The sequence below is a fragment of the Mizuhopecten yessoensis genome, unplaced genomic scaffold, assembly GCF_002113885.1.
Source record: "Mizuhopecten yessoensis strain PY_sf001 unplaced genomic scaffold, ASM211388v2 scaffold10067, whole genome shotgun sequence".
Classification (NCBI taxonomy): domain Eukaryota; kingdom Metazoa; phylum Mollusca; class Bivalvia; order Pectinida; family Pectinidae; genus Mizuhopecten; species Mizuhopecten yessoensis.
Genome location: NW_018408362.1, coordinates 128,094 through 155,495, shown reverse-complemented (window position 1 = coordinate 155,495; position 27,402 = coordinate 128,094). Strand labels below are relative to the sequence as shown.

The 27,402-nt window shown below is 39.1% G+C and overlaps 1 protein-coding gene across 4 annotated transcripts in view; it reads right to left on the bottom strand.

Moving 5' to 3' along the window:
• The window catches only part of LOC110459442 (SAM and SH3 domain-containing protein 1-like), a 115,868-nt gene that overhangs the window by 28,835 nt on the left and 59,631 nt on the right, over positions 1-27,402 (bottom strand). For 3 of the 4 annotated variants that reach the window (XM_021511696.1, XM_021511699.1, XM_021511700.1), the window contains exons 5-7: positions 19,177-19,229; positions 5,178-5,282; positions 3,266-3,399 (exon numbers count right to left, since the gene is read on the bottom strand). In XM_021511696.1, the coding sequence (XP_021367371.1) occupies positions 3,266-3,399; positions 5,178-5,282; positions 19,177-19,229 (292 nt within the window). The remainder of the gene's footprint in view (positions 1-3,265; positions 3,400-5,177; positions 5,283-19,176; positions 19,230-27,402) is intronic. The other variant, XM_021511697.1, reaches the window with a different exon arrangement.

Genomic DNA, 27,402 nt, shown 5'->3' with positions numbered 1-27,402 from the left:
CAAACTAGGACAAAATATGTATCACACCAAGCTAGGACAAAATATGTATCACACCAAACTAGAACAAAATATGTAACACACCAAACTAGGACAATATATGTATCACACTTAACTAGGACAAAATATGTATCACACCAAACTATGACAAAATATGTATCACACTAAACTAGGACAAAACATGTATCACACTAAACTAGGACAATATATGATCACACAAAACTAGGACAAAATATGTATCACAACAAGCTAGGACAAAAAATGTATCACACTAAACTAGGACAAAATATGTATAACAACAAGCTAGGACAAAATATGTATCACACCAAGCTAGGACAAAATATGTATCACACTAAACTAGGGCAAAATATGTATCACAACAAGCTAGGACAAAAAATGTATCACACTAAACTAGGACAAAATATGTATAACAACAAGCTAGGACAAAATATGTATCACACTAAACTAGGGCAAAATATGTATCACAACAAGCTAGGACATAACATGTATCACACTAAACTAGGACAAAATATGTAACACACCAAACTAGGACAATATATGTATCACACTAAACTAGGACAACTTATGTATCACAACAAGCTAGAACAAAATATGTTTCACACTAAACTAGGACAATATATGTATCACACTAAACTAGGACAAATTATGTATCACAACAAGCTAGAACAAAGTATGTATCACACTAAACTAGGACAAAATAGGTATCACAACAAGCTAGGACAAAATATGTATCACACCAAGCTAGGACAAAATATGTATCACAACAAGCTAGGACAAAACTAGGACAATATATGTATCACACTAAACTAGAACAAAATATGTATCACAACAAGCTAGAACAAAATATGTATCACACTAAACTAGGACAAATTATGTATCACAACAAGCTAGAACAAAATATGTTTCACACTAAACTAGGACAATATATGTATCACACTAAACTAGGACAAAACATGTATCACACTAAACTAGGACAATATATGATCACACAAAACTAGGACAAAATATGTCTCACAGCAAGCTAGGACAAAACATGTATCCCACTAAACTAGGACAAAATATGTATCACAACAAACTAGGACAAAAAATGTATCACACTAAACTAGGACAAAATATGTATAACAACAAGCTAGGACAAAATATGTATCACACTAAACTAGGGCAAAATATGTATCACAACAAGCTAGGACAAAAAATGTATCACACTAAACTAGGACAAAATATGTATATGTATCACACCAAACTAGGACAAAATACGTATCACACCAAACTAGGACAAAATATGTATCACACCAAACTAGGGCAAAATATGTATCACACTAAACTAGGACAAATTATGTATCACAACAAGCTAGAACAAAGTATGTATCACACTAAACTAGGACAAAATATGTATAACAACAAGCTAGGACAAAATATGTATCACACCAAACTAGGGCAAAATATGTATCACACTAAACTAGGACAAAATATGCATCACACCAAACTATGACAAAATATGTATCACACCAAACTAGGACAAAATCTGTATCACACTAAACTAGGACAATATATGATCACACAAAACTAGGACAAAATATGTATCACAACAAACTAGGACAAAAAATGTATCACACTAAACTAGGACAAAATATTATCACACTAAACTAGGACAAAATATGTATCACACCAACCTAGGACAAAATATGTATCACACCAAACTAGAACAAAATATGTAACACACCAAACTAGGACAATATATGTATCACACTAAACTAGGACAAAACATGTATCACACCAAACCAGGACAATATATGTATCACACCAAACTAGGACAAAATCTGTATCACACTAAACTAGGACAATATATGATCACACAAAACTAGGACAAAGTATGTATCACAACAAGCTAGGACAAAACATGTATCACACACTAAACTAGGACAAAATATGTATCACAACAAGCTAGGACAAAATATGTATCACACCAAGCTAGGACAAAATATGTATCACAACAAGCTAGGACAAAACTAGGACAATATATGTATCACACTAAACTAGGACAAAACATGTATCACACTAAACTAGGACAATATATGATCACACAAAACTAGGACAAAGTATGTATCACAACAAGCTAGGACAAAACATGTATCACACACTAAACTAGGACAAAATATGTATCATGTATCACACTAAACTAGGACAAAATATGCATCACACCAAACTATGACAAAATATGTATCACACCAAACTAGGACAAAACATGTATCACACTTAACTAGGACAAAATATGTATCACACTAAACTAGGACAATATATGATCACACAAAACTAGGACAAAATATGTATCACAACAAGCTAGGACAAAACATGTATCACACTAAACTAGGACAATATATGATCACACAAAACCAGGACAAAATATGTATCACAACAAGCTAGGACAAAATATGTATCACACCAAACTAGGACAAAATATGTATCGCACTAAACTAGCACAAAATATGTATCACACTAAACTAGGACAAAATATGTATCACACCAAACTAGGACAAAATATGTATCACAACAAGCTAGGACAAAATATGTATCACAACAAGCTAGGACAAAATATGTATCACACCAAGCTAGGACAAAATAGGTATCACACCAAGATTGGACAAAATATGTATCACACCAAACTAGGACAAAATATATATCCTAAGAAACTGATAATACTGACGATATGACCATGATCAGAGTAGAAATTTGTTTGAGCACCACCAGACCACTTCGCATGTTTAAAAACTTGACTTGAGCACAACAGGACCCCAAAGCAACTTAAGAAACATAATTGAGCACCACAGGACCACATTGCATGTTTAGAAACTTGATTGAGCACCATAGGACCACATTGCATATTTTTAAGCATTGAACTGCTTTCAGTTGGAGTTCACAGGCATTATGAATGACAACTGGACAAAGCCAAATTCAATGTAGGGCTTAATGTTAGATTTGCCTTTATCCAGTTGGTTTCATATAGGCCATGAATGCCAACTGAATTTGGTAGGGATATATAGTGGTAATGCCATACAATGGTAAATATAGAAACTTGATTGAGCCCCACAGAACCCCATTTTATATATAGACTGAGGACAACAAACTTCAGGAAAGTATGCTATCTTATTGATTTGTGTATACTTGGTGTCAACTTCTCCTTATTTACAAATTAGTTACTACAATAGGCACACAGCAAACACAAGCTTTAATTGGAGGTCAGCCCTACAATTGTGCCGTCCGGCCAATGTCCACTGACCACTTGTAGGGCGTGCTCAGTTGTGATCTTGCCCTCCTTGACCATCAACATTAGTGCCATGCGGTCATCATCGTCCATAGTTATGTCAAATGCATTCGGGTCACCTGAAAAATGAAATATAGCTTTAGTATAAATATGTAAATACTTAATTCTTTGTTTGCTTCAGATTCTTGGTTAATTTCCTACTTTTAATGTATGGATTTGTGTTTATAGTTTTGAGTAGAATATAAAACAAGAGGCCCATGGGCCTTAGCGGTCACCTGAGTTATGTAAAAACTGATGTTATCGATGATGTTGACAAATGAAAAAGAATTCATTTTGTAACAAAGGTAACTTGAACTACATGTAATGCAAAAGTAGTGTGAAAGATCTGGGTAGTATATGTACTATGTACAAATAGTGGTTCTGTCAGTCAGCTGAATTATGTTAAAGCACCTTAAGACCCTTCCATCTATGAAGAGTATTTGATTCTACCATATCTGGATCTTGAGAAGAAGATTTTTGAAATTTTGGTCAATCTTACCCTTTTTGGCACCGCCCCTCAGGCCCCTGGGGGCTGGGGACCACATAATTCACAATTTTGGTTGACCTTTGGCCATGGAAGGTTTCTGCAAAATTTCATTGAAATTGGTTCAGGGGTTTTGGAGAAGAAGTCGAAAATGTAAATTGTTTACGGACGCACACCGGACGACGCCGGGCAAAAGGCGATCGCAATAGGTCACTTGAGACTTTGTCTCAAGTGACCTAAAAATACTGCTCTGAATGTTGAATCAGTGACCTATACAATCACATAAAATAAAACAAGAGGCCCAGAGGGCCTGTATCGCTCATCTGGATATCAAAGCAATCATGGCAAAATATTCTCCAAATGAGATCCAAGGGAATATGCCAGACCCCAAGGCCAATCCTTGTAGCATATCTGTATTTGATTTTGCATGCCCAGCAATTTTATGTATGGTTATGGGGTGGGGATCTCAACTGTTTCCGAGCTGTGACTCAGAAACTAGGTCCCTAGGGTTGTGGCCAGACCCCAGGATCAATTCTAATATCATGACTGCATTTGTCTCTTTTTGCCCAGCATTTGTATATATATAGTTTTGGGTTGGGAATCTCAACCATTTCAAAGTTATGACCCAGGGGTTGAGTCTCCAAGGGTGGGGCCAGACCCTATGGCCATCCTGGAAGCAAATGTGCATTCCTCTCTTTATACTCAGCAATTGTTGGGGATCTCAACCATTTCCAAGCAAAAAAAATTTTTGGGCCCCACCCCTTAGCCGGGGGGGGGGGGTCAGCCCCAGCATTTGTACAATTTTGAATCCCTGCCTCCCATGAATGCTTCCGACCAAATATGATCAATATCCATGGTATAGTTCTACGGATGAAGTCAATTATAGCAATATAGCCAAATTGCCCCCTTTTGGCCCAGCCCTCAGCCCCCTGGGGGGTCAGCCCCACCATTTGTACAATTTTGAATCCCTGCCTCGCATGAATTCTTCTGATTAAATATGATTGATATCCAGATCATAGTTCTACAGAAGAAGTCGTTTGTAGCAATATAGCCAAAATGCCCCCTTTTGGCCCCGCCCCTCAGCCCCCTGGGGGGTCAGCCCCACCATTTGTACAATTTTGAATCCACACCACCTAGGGATGCTTCCAGTCAAATTTAGTTAAATTCCAATCAGTGGTTAAGAAAAAGAAGTCGTTTAAAGAAATTGTTGACAGACGGTCGACGGCCGGACGACGGACACCACGGTATGGCATAAGCTCACCTTGGTCCTTTTGACCCGGTGAGCTAATTATTGATAGGACATGTCAATATCATCAAATCAATCAATCGTATGGTTTCCATGGACACCAGTACAACAGTAATGCCAGCCATTACCTTTATGTGGCTTGTATGAGTGCTTCTTTCCGGATCGTCGCAGTCCAATATTCCTAAAGAATCGACCCAAAGTGGAAGACTTCTTTTTATCATCATCTTTGCCATCTGTATGGAAGAGGAAGAAGACTATTTATCTATATGTAAATTAGCTAGGGGAGAGAGCACTCTTATCAGACAATCAATTTCCTATCAATCAGAATCAAAACACAGTAAGGATACCAACTTCAATGTTTCACCAATTAGTGACAAGGAAACAGCTTAAAGTTAGAACACCTACAAATTCCTATGGGGAAGCATCCAATTCAGCTGTGTGAGACTTTGTCTCAGGTGACCTAAAAAGGGGCATAACTCCATCAAAAAGGGTTGAAATGCCGGTGCACAACTACATAAGATACTGATCATTCATAGCAAAGTTTCAATGAAATCCACCTGTAAGTTAAGGAGGAAAACGGAGGAGTTTTCCTTCCTTCCTTCCTTCCTTCCTTCCTTCCTTCCTTCCTTCCAGACAGGCAGGCAGACAGACAGACAGACAGGGTGATTCCAGTATACCCCCCTAACTTCGTTGCAGGGGTATAATAAACATTAAGGTGTATGTTCTGTATTATATATTTAACTTCACAGGCTTTAATTATTCAACTTCTTGAAATTTTGAAGGAAATATGAAAGTTTGATGAGAACAGTGTTTCCAGTAAAAGTGATGGTCCCCGAGAGGAGTGTAATAAATCCATCAGCTGTCACCCCTGCCCATCCATCAGGCAAGTTTACCCTTAAAATACATCACTATCCACTTTGTTAAGTGTTGATACTATTTACACTAAATCCAACTACTGCTACATTTATCACTGATCCTAGACCATGACAACTCTGGAGAAATACATTTTCCTTATCAGGAAATTCACAAAATAAAACCAGCAATATTTGAGAGATGCTTCCCGATACTACCAATCAAATCAATTAACTTAATCAATCAAAATGGGGAAAAATTGTAATAAAACATTTTTTAATCAGCATAAAAAAATAGAAATCCAGAGGGAGACTTCATGTAAATTATGTAAGATGTTTGCATGATACAAGGGTTGTCTGTTTCTGTCTCCTCCTCCTGAGTCAGTGATAAATAATCTTATCACATTTCATGTTCATGTAACCACACATCAAAAATCTATACACCAATTAATCGTGTGCACTTGGGCAAATTCCATTAAGTATAGATAATTACCTTACAGAATTATTGCTACTCCTGGTATAGAAGGTTATGACCTCACTTTCTTTCTCCTACCCCTATCTTATCAGGGGCATGCAACTCTTGGCAACATTTTCTTGCTACAATACCCAATCTCTAGTGGGTATCAGGAAGGGCCTGTGAAATGTGATGCCTGAAGTGAGATGTACATGCCAGTGTGATAGCGACAGAGCCGTCTGGTCTGTTGTACAATCTGACACCTGTCCAGCATTACAAGTTTGTAGGTGTGTACGTGGTACATAGTGGTGAGGAAAACAGGTGGTTCCTCCCCCAAAACGTGTAACTCAATGTCAATAACAAAAGTTAGGAGGACCTTAAGTTTTCATGGTGACTGCTGTCTGTAAAACCCAAGGCAGAGTTTGTTTACGTTTCAGCATAGGAATGTTGTCCCATTTTCCTTGTGAAGCCTTACAATCACTTGTGTCAGGGTCTCTGTTTATTTGTAAAATAACCCTGTAGTAATTGACCCCTTATCATAGTATCAAGAGGTCTATGGCTATCAAATGTCAGGCTAGGCCAGACCCCAAATATTCCATTGACATGGTTTAAGGACCTGAGTTGTACTACTGACCTATGGGTATCAAATTGAGACGAGGAAAGGCTCCGCTGTATTAGTGAATACATGCATAGGGGTTCCTTGTTCTTTATTACTTTAGCAATTGATTTGTTTTCATGAATATTAAAACATATACATGTATAATCATTTGTAGAAAAATACCCCTCTTGCCCTATAAACTAAAAACTTGTTCTTACCAGTGACACTTTCTACAAGTGATGATATCTAACAGTGGTGATGTGATGTTATATTATCTCTTCAGCACTAATTCTGCAGGTCTGACAGTTCACTACAAATTTCTCTCTGACCCTGTAGAACTAGGTCTAACAGTTCACTACAAACATCTCTCTGACGTGTAGAGCTAGGACTAACAATTCACTACAAACATCTGTCTGACCCTGTAGAGCTAGGTCTAACAGTTCACTACAAACATCTCTCTCACCCTGTAGAACTAGGACTAACAGTTCACTACTACAAACATCTGTCTGACCCTGTAGAGCTAGGACTAACAGTTCACTACAAACATCTGTCTGACCCTGTAGAACTAGGACTAACAGTTCACTACAAACATCTGTCTGACCCTGTAGAACTAGGACTAACAGTTTACTACAAACATCTGTCTGACCCTGTAGAACTAGGACTAACAGTTCACTACTACAAACATCTGTCTGACCCTGTAGAACTGGGACTAACAATTCACTACAAACATCTGTCTGACCCTGTAGAACTAGGACTAACAGTTCACTACAAACATCTGTCTGACCCTGTAGAACTAGGACTAACAGTTCACTACTACAAACATCTGTCTGACCCTGTAGAACTAGGACTAACAATTCACTACAAACATCTGTCTGACCCTGTAGAACTAGGACTAACAGTTCACTACAAACATCTGTCTGACCCTGTAGAACTAGGACTAACAATTCACTACTACAAACATCTCTGACATGTAGAGCTAGGACTAACAATTCACTACAAACATCTGTCTCACCCTGTAGAACTAGGACTAACAATTCACTACAAACATCTCTCTGACGTGTAGAGCTAGGTCTAACAGTTCACTACAAACATCTGTCTGACCCTGTAGAACTAGGACTAACAATTCACTACAAACATCTGTCTGACCCTGTAGAGCTAGGTCTACCAGTTCACTACAAATATCCCCCAATCCTGTTGAGCTAGGACTAACAATTCACTACAAACATCTCTCTGACCCTGTAGAACTAGGACTAACAGTTCATTACTACAAACATCTGTCTGACCCTGTTGAGCTAGGTCTAACCGTTCACTACAAATATCTCCCAATCCTGTAGAGCTAAGTTTAACCGTTCACTACAAATATCCCACAATCCTGCAGAGCTAAGTTTAACTGTTCACTACAAATATCCCCCAATCCTGTAGAGCTAGGTCTAACAGTTCACTACAAATAACCCCCAATCCTGTAGAGCTAAGTTTACCGTTCACTACAAATATACCACAATCCTGTAGAGCTAAGTTTAACCGTTCACTACAAATATCCCCCAATCCTGTAGAGCTAAGTTTAACCGTTTACTACAAATATCCCCCAATCCTGTAGAGATAAGTTTAACCGTTCACTACAAATGTCCATAATTTGTAATCACACCATGTTTGCATTTAATAAAGTTTGCCATGATCCTTCTTTCTTTGCTTTTCCCTCGATACTGGCTACACAACTGATGGGATGTGACAGCTTCCCAGGACTCTAAGGCTAGCTACCTTCCAGAGTATTTAGTCTTCTATTTGATGACAACCAGAAGATATTTGACTCCATTTCTAAGTAAAGGATACTGAGAGTACCTAGAGAAGGGACCATGGCCACTTTATAGGTGGGAATGGTATCATCCAGCTTCAGAGGCAGTTAATGGCCACATGACCAGGCCATAGACCTCAGCATATACAACCAAATTCTACTCAAGCATTGAAAGAAAGACTATAATTATGTTATTAGATAAAGCAGGGTCATTATGAACAGTGAAACCTCTACGCTGCGGTCACAGAGAGGTTAAACATGTACCACAGAACAACAGTGGCCAAGATTGACAGACCAGTGGTTAGTAGGATGACCAGCCCCACAGTAATTACACTGCCAGATATGTCCAGCCAACTCAATCCTATTGATTTTACTACAAACACACTAATGCCTATTTCCCATATCAACCAAACATCCCCTTACTGTAACCATCCCCCTCACTCCCATACCACAACGAAAACTGTCGACAGAATAGCTAATAACCTAGCTAACCCCCTCCCCTATGTTAGTGCAATTTGTACCAAGCATCATTGAAAATAAAGAGAGGGGAGGGAATCTGTGTACCAAATATCATTAAAAAAAAGTACAGACAGTACTGTTGGAGTAGTGTGAACAATGTTAAGTGTACAGATTGACAGAAAACCATTCTCCACTCAATACCATAGCAACACAAACCATTCTCCACTCAATACCACTGCAACACAAACTATTCTTCACTCAATACCATAGCAACACAAACCATTCTCCACTCAATACCATAGCAACACAAACCATACTCCACTCAATACCATAGCAACACAAACCACTCTCCACTCAATATCATAGCAACACAAATCACTCTCCACTCAATACCATAGCAACACAAACCATTCTCCACTCAATACCATAGCAACACAAACCAAACTCCACTCAATATCCACTCAATACCATAGCAACACAAACCATAACCATAGCAACACAAACCACTCTCCACTCAATACCATAGCAACACAAACCATTATCCACTCAATACCACTGCAACACAAACTATTCTCTACTCAATACCATAGCAACACAAACCACTCTCCACTCAATACCATAGCAACACAAACCATTCTTCACTCAATACCATAGCAACACAAACCACTGTCCACTCAATACCATAGCAACACAAACCACTTTCCATTCAATACCATAGCAACACAAACCACTCTCTACTCAATACCATAGCAACACAAACCATTCTCTACTCAATACCACTGCAACACAAACCATTCTCCACTCAATACCATAGCAACACAAACCATTCTCCACCCAATACCATAGCAACACAAACCACTTTCCATTCAATCCCATAGCAACACAAACCATTCTCTACTCAATCCCACTGCAACACAAACCATTCTCCACACAATACCATAGCAACACAAACCACTCTCTACTCAATGCCATAGCAACACAAACCATTCTCTACTCAATACCACAGCAACACAAAACATTCTCCACTCAATACCATAGCAACACAAACCATTCTCCACTCAATACCACAGCCACAGAAACCAATATCTAATGAGAATATTAGACAGATTATATCAACAGTGATTATCTCTTTAACAAATTGGTTATTAGCATTCCCCTTGGACAGATTTTCGTCTATTTTTCTCATTAATACTTAAACTATTTTTATTTTCTCTGACTCTGACAATATATGCAACTCAATATTTACCAGTGCATCAATGACCTGACTCTTTACCAAAATCCATACCAAACTATAGCTCCTCAAATACATCAAAATAAACGCTAGCAGTAGTGGCTATTTTTTTGACAGTGTCTGAGACAGTGCGATGACCTAATGATAGACATCAGCCTGAGGCACCAATGCTGTGCCCCGGGATCACTCTGGCAGTGTGAGCAGTCAATAAGGGACTCTCATCTGTCAGCAATCTTTATGTGAAAACCAAACAACAAAAGTGTTTTAGATAGCAAGCATTTTGTCTACAACTGTTTTAGAAAGATGCCTGCATTATAACAGCCTTTAGTTTGATGAAAGTTTAACTTGTCTTTGTAAGTAGCAACATCAGCAATGCTAACACTTTTTTCTTTTCTTTTCTGAACCTACATACTCTAGGAATCCACAAACAGAAATGTATTATCAATAGGACAATGCTGAGATCTACATGCATTAGCCCTCCCCTATAGAACATTGCTGAGCTCTGTATACATCAGCCCTTCCCTAAAGACCATTGCTGATATCTGTATACATCAGCCCTTCCCTAAAGAACATTACCAAGGGCTGAATACATTAGCCCTCCCCTAAAGAACATTGCTGAGGGTCTGAATACATTAGCCTTACCCTAAAGAACATTGCTGAGGGCCTGAATACATCAGCCCTTCCCTAAAGAACATTGCCAAGGATCTGAATACATTAGCCCTTCCCTAAAGAACATTGCTGAGGGCCTGAATACATTAGCCTTACCCTAGAGAACATTACCAAGGGTCTGAATACATTAGCCTTACCCTAAAGAACATTGCTGAGGGTCTGAATACATCAGCCCTTCCCTAAAGAACATTGCCAGGGTCTGAATACATTAGCCTTACCCTAAAGAACATTGCTGGGGGCCTGAATACATCAGCCCTTCCCTAAAGAACATTGCCAAGGATCTGAATACATTAGCCCTTCCCTAAAGAACATTGCTGAGGGCCTGAATACATTAGCCTTACCCTAGAGAACATTACCAAGGGTCTGAATACATTAGCCTTACCCTAAAGAACATTGCTGAGGGTCTGAATACATCAGCCCTTCCCTAAAGAACATTGCCAAGGGCTGAATACATTAGCCTTACCCTAAAGAACATTGCTGGGGGCCTGAATACATCAGCCCTTCCCTAAAGAACATTGCCAAGGATCTGAATACATTAGCCCTTCCCTAAAGAACATTGCTGAGGGCCTGAATACATTAGCCTTACCCTAAAGAACATTACCAAGGTTCTGAATACATTAGCCTTACCCTAAAGAACATTGCTGAGGGTCTGAATACATCAGCCCTTCCCTAAAGAACATTACCAAGGGCCTGAATACATTAGCCTTACCCTAAAGAACAATGCAGAGGGTCTGTATACATCAGTCCTTCCCTAAAGAACATTACCAAGGGCTGAATACATTAGCCCTCCCCTAAAGAACATTGCTGAGGGTCTGAATACATTAGCCTTACCCTAAAGAACATTGCTGAGGGTCTGAATACATCAGCCCTCCCCTAAAGAACATTGCCAATGGTCTGAATACATTAGCCTTACCCTAAAGAACATTACCAAGGGTCTGAATACATTAGCCTTACCCTAAAGAACATTGCAGAGGGTCTGTATACATCAGTCCTTCCCTAAAGAACATTACCAAGGGCTGCATACATTAGCCTTACCCTTAAGAACATTGCTGAGGGTCTGAATACATCAGCCCTCCCCTAAAGAACGTTGCCAATGGTCTGAATACATAAGCCTTACCCTTAAGAACATTGCTGAGGGTCTGAATACATTAGCCTTACCCTAAAGATCATTACCAAGGGTCTGAATTCATTAGCCTTACCCTAAAGAACATTGCAGAGGGTCTGTATACATCAGCCTTTCCCTAAAGAACATTACCAAGGGCTGAATACATTAGCCTTACCCTAAAGAACATTGCTGAGGGTCTGAATACATCAGCCCTTCCCTAAAGAAAATTACCAAGGGCTGAATACATTAGCCCTCCCCTAAAGAACATTGCTGAGGATCTGAATACATTAGCCTTACCCTAAAGAACATTACCAAGGGCTAAATACATTAGCCTTACCCTTAAGAACATTGCTGAGGGTCTGAATACATTAGCCTTACCCTAAAGAACATTGCTGAGGGTCTGAATACATTAGCCCTTCCCTAAAGAACATTACCAAGGGCTGAATACATAAGCCTTACCCTAAAGAACAATGCTGAGGGTCTGAATACATTAGCCTTACCCTAAAGAACATTACCCAAGGGCTGAATACATTAGTCCTCCCCTAAAGAACATTGCTGAGGGTCTGAATACATCAGCCCTTCCCTAAAGAACATTACCAAGGGCTGAATACATTACCTTACCCTAGAGAACATTGCTGAGGGTCTGAATACATAAGCCTTACCCTAAAGAACATTACCAAGGGCTGAATACATCAGCCCTCCCCTAAAGAACATTGCAGAGGGTCTGTATACATCAGCCCTTCCCTAAAGAACATTACCAAGGACTGAATACATCAGCCCTCCACTAAAGAACATTGCCAATGGTCTGAATACATAAGCCTTACCCTAAAGAACATTGCAGAGGGTCTGTATACATCAGCCGTTCCCTAAAGAACATTACCAAGGGCTGCATACATTAGCCTTACCCTTAAGAACATTGCTGAGGGTCTGAATACATCAGCCGTCCCCTAAAGAACATTGCCAATGGTCTGAATACATAAGCCTTACCCTAAAGAACATTGCAGAGGGTCTGTATACATCAGCCCTTCCCTAAAGAACATTACCAAGGGCTGCATACATTAGCCTTACCCTTAAGAACATTGCTGAGGGTCTGAATACATCAACTCTCCCCTAAGGAACATTGCCAATGGTCTGAATACATAAGCCTTACCCTTAAGAACATTGCTGAGGGTCTGAATACATTAGCCTTTCCCTAAAGAACATTACCAAGTGTCTGAATACATTAGCCTTACCCTAAAGAACATTGCTGAGGGTCTGAATACATTAGCCTTACCCTAAAGAACATTGCTGAGGGTCTGAATACATCAGCCCGTCCCTAAAGAACATTACCAAGGGCTGAATACATTAGCCTTACCCTTGAGAACATTGCTTAGGGTCTGAATACATCAGCCCTTGCCTAAAGAACATTACCAAGGGCTGAATACATAAGCCTTACCCTAAAGAACATTGCCGAGGGTCTGAATACATTAGCCTTACCCTAAAGAACATTACCCAAGGGCTGAATACATTAGCCCTCCCCTAAAGAACATTGCTGAGGGTCTATATACATCATCCCTTCCCTAAAGAACATTACCAAGGGTCTGAATACATAAGCCTTACCCTAAAGAACATTGCTGAGGGTCTGTATACATCATCCCTTCCCTAAAGAACATTACCAAGGGCTGAATACATTAGCCTTACCCTAAAGAACATTGCTGAGGGTCTGAATACATAAGCCTTACCCTAAAGAACATTACCAAGGGCTGAATACATTAGCCTTACCCTAAAGAACATTGCTGAGGGTCTGAATACATAAGCCTTACCCTAAAGAACATTACCAAGGGCTGAATACATTAGCCCTCCCCTAAAGAACATTGCTAAGAGCTACATGCATTAACCCTTCCCTATAGGACATTGCTGAGATCTGAATACGTCAGTCCTCCACTATGGGAGATTGCAAGGTCTGCATGCATCAGTTCTCCCCTATGGGAGATTGCTGAGATTTACATGCATTAACCCTTCCCTATGGGAGATTGCTGAGATCTGTATAAATCATCCCTTCCCTATAGGGCATTGCTGAGATCTACATGCATCAGTCCTCCCTTATAGGACATTGCTGAGATCTACATGCATCAGTCCTCCCCTATAGGACATTGCTGAGATCTACATGCATTAACCCTTCCCTATGGGAGATTGCTGAGATCTGTGTACATCATCCCTTCCCTATAGGACACTGCTGAGATCTACATGCATTAACCCTTCCCTATAGGACATTGCTGAGATCTACATGCATCAGTCCTCCCCTATGGGAGATTGCAAGGTCTGCATGCATAATTCCTTCCTTAAAGGACATTAGTGCTGAGGTCTGCATGTGTCATAACTTCCATAGGGTATTGATGAGTTCTACAATACCAATGTCTAGGACAGTTTCTTATCTACAGTTAGCATGCACAGTGTACTTTTGTTGAGAAGATAAAAATCTGTCAACATTTTAAAGTACAAATTTATGCCAAGGTGTCTGATTGCATATGACATGTTTTCATCTTCACGGAAGAAAGCTTTTAAAACAATGCATGCCAGACTTCCAAACACATTCAACTGTTACAAGATCATGACTAAAACAGTTTTTCATTAGAACTTGTAATTCACTAGATTCAGTAATCAGTATTTACCAACATGGGATGTATATAAACAGTAGAAAGTGCAGAGATAGACAATACAATTTGCCACTAAGTCTTAAGAGCTTGGAATTTAAACAAACATATAGATAACACAATATGATACAAAGTCTTACAGCTAAGTATGGAGTTAGCCTGATTTAGAAAACAGTTTTCCACAAAGCTGTAAGATCAGAATTCAAGTGATCTGAGAGACAGGCGTAACAGAAAGACAAACACAAGCTAGTGACCTGACCGACAGATAATGGAGTCAATTATTGATCAATGACAAAATCAGAGCAATGCTAACACACACGTCAAGTTAAATCATAGATAGGAGGTGTCGTGCGAGTAATCTTACAGCCACTGATAGTCTACTACTGCCCGCCACGGCTTCCTCACACGCAATGTTAACACTAGTATCAACCATACCCTACACACAAGTAACACAACCCAAATATCAACCATACCCTACACACAAGTAACACAATCCCAAATATCACCCATACCCTACACACAAGTAACACAAACCCAAATATCAACCATACCCTACACACAAGTAACACAAACCCAAATATCAACCATACCCTACACACAAGTAACACAAACCCAAATATCAACCATACCCTACACACAAGTAACACAAACCCAAATATCAACCATACCCTACACACAAGTAACACAAACCCAAATATCAACCATACCCTACACACAAGTAACACAAACCCAAATATCAACCATACCCTACACACAAGTAACACAAACCCAAATATCAACCATACCCTACACACAAGTAACACAAACCCAAATATCAACCATACCCTACACACAAGTAACACAAACCCAAATATCAACCATACCCTACACACAAGTAACACAAACCCAAATATCAACCATACCCTACACACAAGTAACACAAACCCAAATATCAACCATACCCTACACACAAGTAACACAAACCCAAATATCAACCATACCCTACACACAAGTAACACAAACCCAAATATCAACCATACCCTACACACAAGTAACACAAACCCAAATATCAACCATACCCTACACACAAGTAACACAAACCCAAATATCAACCATACCCTACACACAAGTAACACAAACCCAAATATCAACCATACCCTACACACAAGTAACACAAACCCAAATATCAACCATACCCTACACACAAGTAACACAAACCCAAATATCAACCATACCCTACACACAAGTAACACAAACCCAAATATCAACCATACCCTACACACAAGTAACACAAACCCAAATATCAACCATACCCTACACACAAGTAACACAAACCCAAATATCAACCATACCCTACACACAAGTAACACAAACCCAAATATCAACCATACCCTACACACAAGTAACACAAACCCAAATATCAACCATACCCTACACACAAGTAACACAAACCCAAATATCAACCATACCCTACACACAAGTAACACAAACCCAAATATCAACCATACCCTACACACAAGTAACACAAACCCAAATATCAACCATACCCTACACACAAGTAACACAAACCCAAATATCAACCATACCCTACACACAAGTAACACAAACCCAAATATCAACCATACCCTACACACAAGTAACACAAACCCAAATATCAACCATACCCTACACACAAGTAACACAAACCCAAATATCAACCATACCCTACACACAAGTAACACAAACCCAAATATCAACCATACCCTACACACAAGTAACACAAACCCAAATATCAACCATACCCTACACACAAGTAACACAAACCCAAATATCAACCATACCCTACACACAAGTAACACAAACCCAAATATCAACCATACCCTACACACAAGTAACACAAACCCAAATATCAACCATACCCTACACACAAGTAACACAAACCCAAATATCAACCATACCCTACACACAAGTAACACAAACCCAAATATCAACCATACCCTACACACAAGTAACACAAACCCAAATATCAACCATACCCTACACACAAGTAACACAAACCCAAATATCAACCATACCCTACACACAAGTAACACAAACCCAAATATCAACCATACCCTACACACAAGTAACACAAACCCAAATATCAACCATACCCTACACACAAGTAACACAAACCCAAATATCAACCATACCCTACACACAAGTAACACAAACCCAAATATCAACCATACCCTACACACAAGTAACACAAACCCAAATATCAACCATACCCTACACACAAGTAACACAAACCCAAATATCAACCATACCCTACACACAAGTAACACAAACCCAAATATCAACCATACCCTACACACAAGTAACACAAACCCAAATATCAACCATACCCTACACACAAGTAACACAAACCCAAATATCAACCATACCCTACACACAAGTAACACAAACCCAAATATCAACCATACCCTACACACAAGTAACACAAACCCAAATATCAACCATACCCTACACACAAGTAACACAAACCCAAATATCAACCATACCCTACACACAAGTAACACAAACCCAAATATCAACCATACCCTACACACAAGTAACACAAACCCAAATATCAACCATACCCTACACACAAGTAACACAAACCCAAATATCAACCATACCCTACACACAAGTAACACAAACCCAAATATCAACCATACCCTACACACAAGTAACACAAACCCAAATATCAACCATACCCTACACACAAGTAACACAAACCCAAATATCAACCATACCCTACACACAAGTAACACAAACCCAAATATCAACCATACCCTACACACAAGTAACACAAACCCAAATATCAACCATACCCTACACACAAGTAACACAAACCCAAATATCAACCATACCCTACACACAAGTAACACAAACACAAATATCATCCATACCCTACACACAAGGGTCTGAATACATAAGCCTTACCCTAAAGAACACAAATATCAACCATACCCTACACACAAGTAACACAAACACAAATATCATCCATACCCTACACACAAGTAACACAACCCAAATATCAACCATACCCTATACACAAGTAACACAACCCAAATATCAACAATACCCTACACACAAGTAACACAAACCCAAATATCAACCATACCCTACACACAAGTAACACAAACCCAAATATCAACCATACCCTACACACAAGTAACATAAACCCAAAGTTTATGGAACAAAAAATTGATACAAAATACATGCTGTCAATGCTGGTTTTGATATATGTTAGCTTCATTAAATATTGTATACCAGGAAAATTTCACCTTGTCCAGTAATTGCCCCTCACTGGTAGAATCTATATTTGCCCTTTACATGTCATTACTACAGAAGGTATGCTGTATACTGATATATACTGTAATGATAATTTCACCCTAAAAGTATAGAGTAGGAGATATGAATATGGTTTTGATAGATGTATTGTATAATAGCTTTAATTAGTTAGATGCTTTGACTACTGGTTGTCATTGTAGCTTCGATCAAATGAATGTGGTGAACACTGGTCTTATGTTAACGTCAATCAAACAGAACAATGACTAGCAACACTTTCATTAATGTACATGTCATGTGCTTGTTTAATAGGAGGCCACAGCACTTTCCCCCTTATATCACACAGAATAAGAAACATTTGTCATGCTCAGTAGCACCATGTATCTTCATTAGTCGACCTTGACAAGCACTTTTGTTGTGACCTTTTACAGACACTTGAAATAGAGATAATTGTAGGAATTGCGACAACGTGTTTGTAACTAGTCCTGTTCACATGCAGGCTGCCCTTTGTACCCGACATGGCTGCCCTTTGTACCCGACATGGCTGCCATTTGTACCTGACATGGCTGCCTTTTGTACCCGACATGGCTGCCATTTGTACCCGACTTGCTGCCCTTTGTACACGATATGGCTGCCCTTTGTACCCAACATGGCTGCCATTTGTACCAGACATGGCTGCCCTTTGCACCCGACATGGCTGCCCTTTGCATCCGACATGGCTGCCCTTTGCACCCAACATGGCTGCCATTTGCACCCGACATGGCTGCCCTTTGTACCCGACATGGCTGCCCTTTGTACCCGACATGGCTGCCATTTGAGAGACAAAGAACAAACCTTGACTTATTCAAATGTTTCAACTCCACATGGTTTAATTATTCATGACAAAAATGTCTTCTTCATATCAAACAACACTTAACACGAAAAATAAGGTGATACAAATGTTAACCATGGCCTTAAACGATTTGTCCCTAAAATAAACAAGAAGGGTGATGGATGGACAATATTTTCAAGCAGGGAGAGAAGCATAAATATCCTCAATTATCAATTTAACTTTATACTGACCCAAATCTTCATATCTTCGTTCAGTCTGGAAGCCTGTGTTTTCATAGATGTATCTGAAATGACAACAATCACACATCAGTAACAGGTTGTAGGAACGGTAAAAAATCAATCACAACAATCACACATCAGTAACAGTAACAAGTCAATCACAACAATCACACATCAATAACAGTAAAAAGTCAATCACAACAATCACACATCAGTAACAGTAACAAGGCAATCACAACAATCACACATCAGTAACAGTAGCAAGTCAATCACAACAATCACACATCAGTAACAGTAACAAGTCAAACACAACAATCACACATCAGTAACAGGTTGTAGAAACAGTAACAAGTCAATCACAACAATCACACACCAATAACAGTAACAAGTCAATCACAACAATCCCCCACCAGTAACAGGTTGTAGGAACAGTAACACGTCAATCACAACAATCACACACCAGTAACAGGTTGTGGAACAGTAACAAGTCAATCACAACAATCATACATCAGTAACAGGTTGTAGGAACAGTAAAAAGTCAATCACAACAATCACACATCAGTAACAGTAACAAGGCAATCACAACAATCACACATCAGTAACAGTAACAAGTCAATTACAACAATCACACATCAGTAACAGTAACAAGTCAATTACAACAATCACACATCAGTAACAGTAACAAGTCAATTACAACAATCACACATCAGTAACAGTAACAAGTCAAACACAACAATCACACATCAGTAACAGTAACAAGTCAAACACAACAATCACACATCAGTAACAGTAACAAGTCGATCACAACAATCACACATCAGTAACAGTTTGTAGGAACAGTAACAATTCAATCACAACAATCACACATCAGTAACAGGATGTAGGAACAGTAACAAGTCAATCACAACAAGCACACATCAGTAACAGTTTGTAGGAACAGTAACAAGTCAATCACAACAATCACACACCAGTAACAGTAACAAGTCAATCACAACAATCACACATCAATAACAGTAACAAGTCAATCACAACAATCACACACCAGTAACAGGTTGTAGGAACAGCAACAAGTCAATCACAACAATCACACATCAGTAACAGGTTGTAGAAACAGTAACAAGTCAATCACAACAATCCCCCACCAGTAACAGGTTGTAGGAACAGCAACAAGTCAATCACAACAATCACACACCAGTAACAGGTTGTGGAACAGTAACAAGTCAATCACAACAATCACACACCAATAACAGTAACAAGTCAATCACAACAATCCCCCACCAGTAACAGGTTGTAGGAACAGCAACAAGTCAATCACAACAATCACACACCAATAACAGTAACAAGTCAATCACAACACTCACACATCAGTAACAGGTTGTAGGAACAGTAACAAGTCAATCACTACACGCTGATGATACAGTCTTATTAATATATTTTGTTCGACCAATTACATATACGATGCTTAATTAAGTGAATTACATATACCAACCATGCTTAATTAAGTGAGCTTTGGTTTAAACAACGGTATTGGAAGCCTGTCTTTTCATCTTTATTCTGGGTGAATAGGTTTCCTCAAATTATTATCATTGGAGGGAAACTATTGTCACTGGTGGGAGACTTTAATCGTTGGTGGGATACTTTTATCGTTTGGGGATACTATTATCGTTGGTGGGATACTATTATTGTTTGTGGGATACTATTATCATTGGTGGGATACTGTTATCATTGCTGGGATACCATTATCATTGCTGGGATATTGTTATCATTACTGAGATACCATTATCATTGCTGGGATACTGTTATCATTGCTGGGATACTATTATCATTGCTGGGATACTATTAACATTGCTGGGATACCATTATCATTGCTGGGATACTATTATCATTGCTTGGATACCATTATCATTGCTGGGATACTGTTATCATTGCTGGGATACCATTATCATTGCTGGGATACTGTTATCATTGCTGGGATACTGTTATCATTGCTGGGATACCATTATCATTGCTGGGATACTATTATCATTGCTTGGATACCATTATCATTGGTGGGATACTATATCATTGGTAGGACTATTATCGTTGGTGGAATACTATTAATGTTAGATGGTGAGATGGTTATACATTTGAGAAACCATAATCACTACATTTGAGAAACCATAATCACAGAGTAGGGAGGGAGGGGGCATTCATTAGACATTATATAGAAAAACACACATAACAAATGAAGCACTTTTATCACACAACTGTGTAGGGCTATATATTTGGTACCTCTCTTATATACCAGTTGGACAAGAATGTTTTATCCTGATATATAGGATTGACATGTAAATTGATATAGGAGCTTGCCTCTCTCAGGAAACTGGAGTCACCAGTTAAATACTGGGTGGGTTAGATTGTCCCCTATCCGTGTCACAAATGTCTGTATACAACATCCAAAGGCGGCCAGGCACAAGTATTTATACTTTGTTTCTGTACCACGACACATTTGCTCTTTTGTCCCAAAAGCTATCCAGACATGTTTAATTAATTGATATTTCATTTATGTACTATGTTATGCTTTTATTTGGTACAGAACTAATGCATAAAAAGAGTGGCACATTTTGGGGTGATAGCTATAGGCAAAAGTACCATTGTTTCTGTATCACATCAGTACATATATTGTGTGACTAAGACTGGCACATTTTGGGGTGATAGCTATAGGCAAAAGTACCATTGTTTATGTACCACATCAGTACATATATTGTGTGACTAAGAGGGGCACACTTTGGGGTGATAGCTATAGGCAAAAGAACCATTGTTTCTGTAACACAACAGTACATATATTGTGTGACTAAGAGTGGCACATTTTGGGGTGATAGCTATAGGCAAAAGTTCCATTGTTTCTGTACCACATCAGTACATATATTGCGTGACTAAGACTGGCACACTTTGGGGTGATAGCTATAGGCAAAAGTACCATTGTTTCTGTAACACATCAGTACATATATTGTGTGACTAAGACTGGCACACTTTGGGGTGATAGATATAGGCAAAAGTACCATTGTTTCTGTACCACATCAGTATATATATTGTGTGACTAAGAGTGGCACACTTTGGGGTGATATAGCTATAGGCAAAAGTACCATTGTTTCTGTACCGCATCAGTACATATATTGTGTGACTAAGAGTGGCACATTTTGGGGTGATAGCTATAGGCAAAAGTTCCATTGTTTCTGTATCACATCAGTACATATATTGTGTGACTAAGACTGTCACATTTTGGGGTGATAGCTATAGGCAAAAGTACCATTGTTTATGTACCACATCAGTACATATATTGTGTGACTAAGTCTGGCACTCTTTGGGGTGATAGCTATAGGCAAAAGTACCATTGTTTATGTACCACATCAGTACATATATTGTGTGACTAAGAGGGGCACACTTTGGGGTGATAGCTATAGGCAAAAGTACAATTGTTTCTGTACCACATCAGTACATATATTGTGTGACTAAGACTGGCCACTGATATCCATGATGACCAGTTTAATGCGGTACAGAAACAGAAAGCTTTGTTTCAAACAGCAGTGTACAATGGTACAAAAACAAAATAGAAATGCTTCAAATGTGCCCTGATCAGCCTACAGCCATCATTGGTCAACCTCTCCAGCACCAATACCACCCTCCACAACATTTATACAGCTAATTACTACCACAATAACATTCTACACAGAGCTTGGCACATGGCATCAGTACTTGGTCATTTTAGAACAGCATCTTCCAGTAAAACGACTCTGTGTGTGTAAATCAATAGAATGTTTAATTTATCACATAAGGCAAACAATTTCATCGCAAATGATTGTTTTGAATCTCTCTGTAATTGATGTTTTGAGAAAATTGAGAAAAAATTTAAATGCTAGTGTTGTTTGCCCCATTTATTACAGAAAACAGAATATTAGTTGCTCGCCTGACTATATGTCTAGGAAGAATTTCAGCTAGGAAACTCATCTCCCTGAGGGGTCAACACTTCAGTTTGAAAATATATTGAATCCTGATGCTGAAAGAGGCTGATTTCACACCAATTTGTTAACAACCTCATTTGCATTAGAGTACTGCTGGCCTGCCTTATTCCAATTTGTATTTCAATATTAGTCTATAAATCTCGGTCCTTTTGGTGTGGCCAGCCACTGGCCCTAGACACCTCAGGCAGGGAGGTGCTACAGCCCAGCCTCAGACTCATTAGCAGGACGGAGGTGTTGCAGTCATCATTAGGCTCTGTGTGGTAAAGCTAGGTGTTTAGGAATTAATCTGTCTCCACTGCTCAGTAACAGCACTAATACTGTATAGAATGGTGGCAGACCACATCTTTGTGATTATGAATAAGTAATGAGGACATGCCTGATGAAGGTTCTTGTTTATGAGCCTAATGCTGCTCGGGTCAGTACTGGTCAACTATCATCCTCGGTTTTTTATGATTTTTGTTCTAATTAATTCCCCCACCAGATGTTTTTGACAACAATAGGTCTGCTGTGATCAAACCAGCTGATTATAGGAACATATTAAATCCTCATTTATTATGAGCATGCAGGATTAAAAATGTCAATACACGACTTAACTGTCAGAGTCAGGAGTGCTTGCTCTAGGGAACATGTGTATGTTACCAGTCGGGAATGACCCCTGTACCTGAGGTCAGAGAGGTGAGATGGTAAGTATATGAGAGCTACCTGTAAAGAACCAAAGCTACAAGATACGACATCTGCCAAGCAGTATTTGCTATATAAGACCAAGTATACAAGGTCTCAAAAGTATCATAGCAATATAAGGACAGTGTAAAGAGGGGTCTGGCTGTACGTGACATCTACTGGTCAGGCTTAAGGTTTGGGTAGAGTAAAGAGGGGTCTAGCTGTATGTGACATCTACTGGTCAAGGTTAAGGTTTGGGTAGTGTAAAGAGGGGTCTGGCTGTACGTGACATCTACTGGTCAGGGTTAAGGTTTGACATTGAATATAGGGGTCTAGCTGTACGTGACATCTAAATTGGTCAGGGTTAAGGTTTGGGCAGTGTAAAGAGGGGTCTGGCTGTACGTGACATCTACTGGTCAGGGTTAAGGATTGACATTGAATATAGGGGTCTAGCTGTACGTGACATCTAAATTGGTCAGGGTTAAGGTTTGGGCAGTGTAAAGAGGGGTCTGGCTGTACGTGACATCTACTGGTCAGGCTTAAGGTTTGGGTAGTGTAAAGAGGGGTCTGGCTGTATGTGACATCTACTGGTCAGGGTTAAGGTTTGGGTAGTGTAAAGAGGGGTCTAGCTGTACGTGACATCTACTGGTCAAGGTTAAGGTTTGGGCAGTGTAAAGAGGGGTCTGGCTATATGTGACATCTAATGGTCAGGGTTAAGGTTTGGGTAGTGTAAAGATGGGTCTAGCTGTACATGACATCTACTGGTCAGGATTAAGGTTTGGGTAGTGTAAAGAGGGGTCTAACTGTACATGACATCTAATGGTCAGGGTTAAGGATCGACAGTGAATAGAGGGGTCTAACTGTACATGACATCTAATGGTCAGGGTTAAGGATTGACAGTGAATCGAGTGGTCTAACTGTACGTGACAGTCACTGGTCAGTGTTAGGATTAAGCAGTGTTAAGAGGGGTCTAGCTGTACATGACATTACCGGTCAAGGTTAGGGATTGGATGTTGTACATATGCTGGTCATGGTAATGGATTGGGACAAAGAGGAAGGAAAAATTAAGTTTGTCTGCGAAGAAACCATTGCTAAAACCCAGCTATGACCCATACAGATATTTGGGTTATGACAATTCTCCTATTATTGATACACAGACTAAGTAGACATGTCAACAATCTGCCAAGGCTCCATTTCAGTTTATTTAGCAGCAATCTAGTTGTGATAGAATTAGCAGGCACTTACAGAAGACCTGGAGGGCTGAGTTGATGTTTGTATAACACATTAAGTGTAGGATCAGGAACACCAGCCATTACACTGTACAGCTTCCAAAACCAGATATTGTCCTAGGGTCAACACCAGTGCTGGTCATTCCTATATCACTTTCCTATCATAACACCTCCAACTTATATCAATCACATGAAAGGATTTGGGCCAATATGGTCTTTGTGCCTTCTTGTAAGTTTGATAAAGAGATCTAATCACATTAGAATTTGTCTGGATAAACCATGTAGTGGGCAGGCCATAGAGACATCAACAAGGACAAGACCTTGGTAGACTCAATGACCTTGGTGTCAAAAATATCAACACCCCGGGGCCAATTGTCAGTGATCTTAATGTCAACAGTAACAATATCAGACTCTGGATAAATACAAGCACTCAGCCTTGGTATCAGAATTCCCCCCAGTGTCAGAGTATTTGAACTGGACATGTCGTTGGTATTATTAGCAGCACAAGACCTTAAAACAGTGTCTATTGTACATCTGGTATATCAAAGACAGAAATTAGAAGCACATTACATTAGTTTTAATACAAGAGGCCCAGAGGGCCTGTATCGCACCTGTTTCTTTTGTTATATGAAACTGACATATAGGTAAATTCAGACCAAATTTGGTAACTAGAACACAAGACATTTTAACATTTCTTAAATGCTAAAGATAATGTTGTTTGAAATTTGAAACTGTAATTTTAAAGCTTTTAACCCACATTGACCTTTGACTCCGGCTAGCACTAAGTTGCCATTTGACCTCATTACTGTAATTAAGAAAAAGATTTGCACTGCTGGTCTACATAACTCTAGACCAAATGCTTCTTAGGATATTGTTGTTTGAAGTTTTTAACATATTTGACCCTTGTGACCTTGAAAATAGGTCAAGGTCATTTTAATGAGGAAACTTTATAGCACTCCATCCCAGGTACCTACTGGTGAAATATCATGACCCTAGGTCCTCCAGTTGATAGACGGACGGCGGACGACAGACGATGCAGTACGGCATAAGCTCACATGGCCCTTCGGCCCAGAAGACCTAAAATTCACACTATTTTGGTGTTAGCATATACATAAATAGATAGCCATATGACCTTGACATCCATAGAAGTATATGACCTAGGTGTTAATAATACATAAATAGATAGCCATATGACCTTGACATCCATAGAAGTATATGACCTGGTGTTAACAAATACATAAATAGATAGGCATATGACCTTGACATCCATAGAAGTATATGACCTGGTGTTAACAAATACATAAATAGAAAGGCATATGACCTTGACATCCATAGAAGTTTATGATATTGGTGTTAACATATATATAAATAGAAAGGCATATGACCTTGACATCCATAGAAGTTTATGATATTGGTGTTAAGATACACATAGTGAGGTATTTAACAAATAGAAATATATGACTTTGGTAGCAATAAAAGCACTTGTTACTTCAACAAAACCATTCTGAACAGATTTCCATCCTTCAAAACCTATAATTGTGGTATATCAGGCAGGAGACTCGGAGATCAGACTGATTTGGCCTTGTGCTATAGATCATAAAACCTGTTACGAATGTGATAAAGCAATCATAGATGAGAGTAGGCCTCTTATAAAAGCAGTCCCTAAAGACAAGTTTTCTAATATTGCATAACAATTTCCGAAAATGACTTTGTCTATGTCAGAGAGACTGCTATACCCCAGCCAGCCTTGAACAAGTGATGGGTAGGCACCAGTGTTCTATGTAGGGGAAGGCCATCAACGCCATTCTCATTGTGACAAGAATCTGATAAGCTCTCCAAGTGAAATTTATATCAAGATGCAATTTCTTCAAATGTTCAATAAATGAATATCAACGTTTCAATGGATTTTACATTACACAATGATCAAATGTAATAAATAAGCTGTAAAGCTAACTCAAACCCCTCCAGACTCTAATATTTTCAAATATTTCCTACTCAACACCCATTTTCCAACTAACCTGACTCAACAGCCCTTGCAGTCCCCAACACCCCATAACAACTAGCAAAGTAAGTCACTTACTAAACCGTTACGACCATCAAAGTAAGTCACCTACTAAACCATTACAACTACCAAAGTAAGTCACCTACTAAACCATAACAACTACCAAAGTAAGTCACCTACTAAACCATAACAACTACCAAAGTAAGTCACCTACTAAACCATTACAACTACCAAAGTAAGTCACCTACTAAACCATAACAACTTACAAAGCAAGTCACCTACTAAACCATAACAACTACCAAAGTAAGTCACCTACTAAACCATTACAACTACCAAAGTAAGTCAC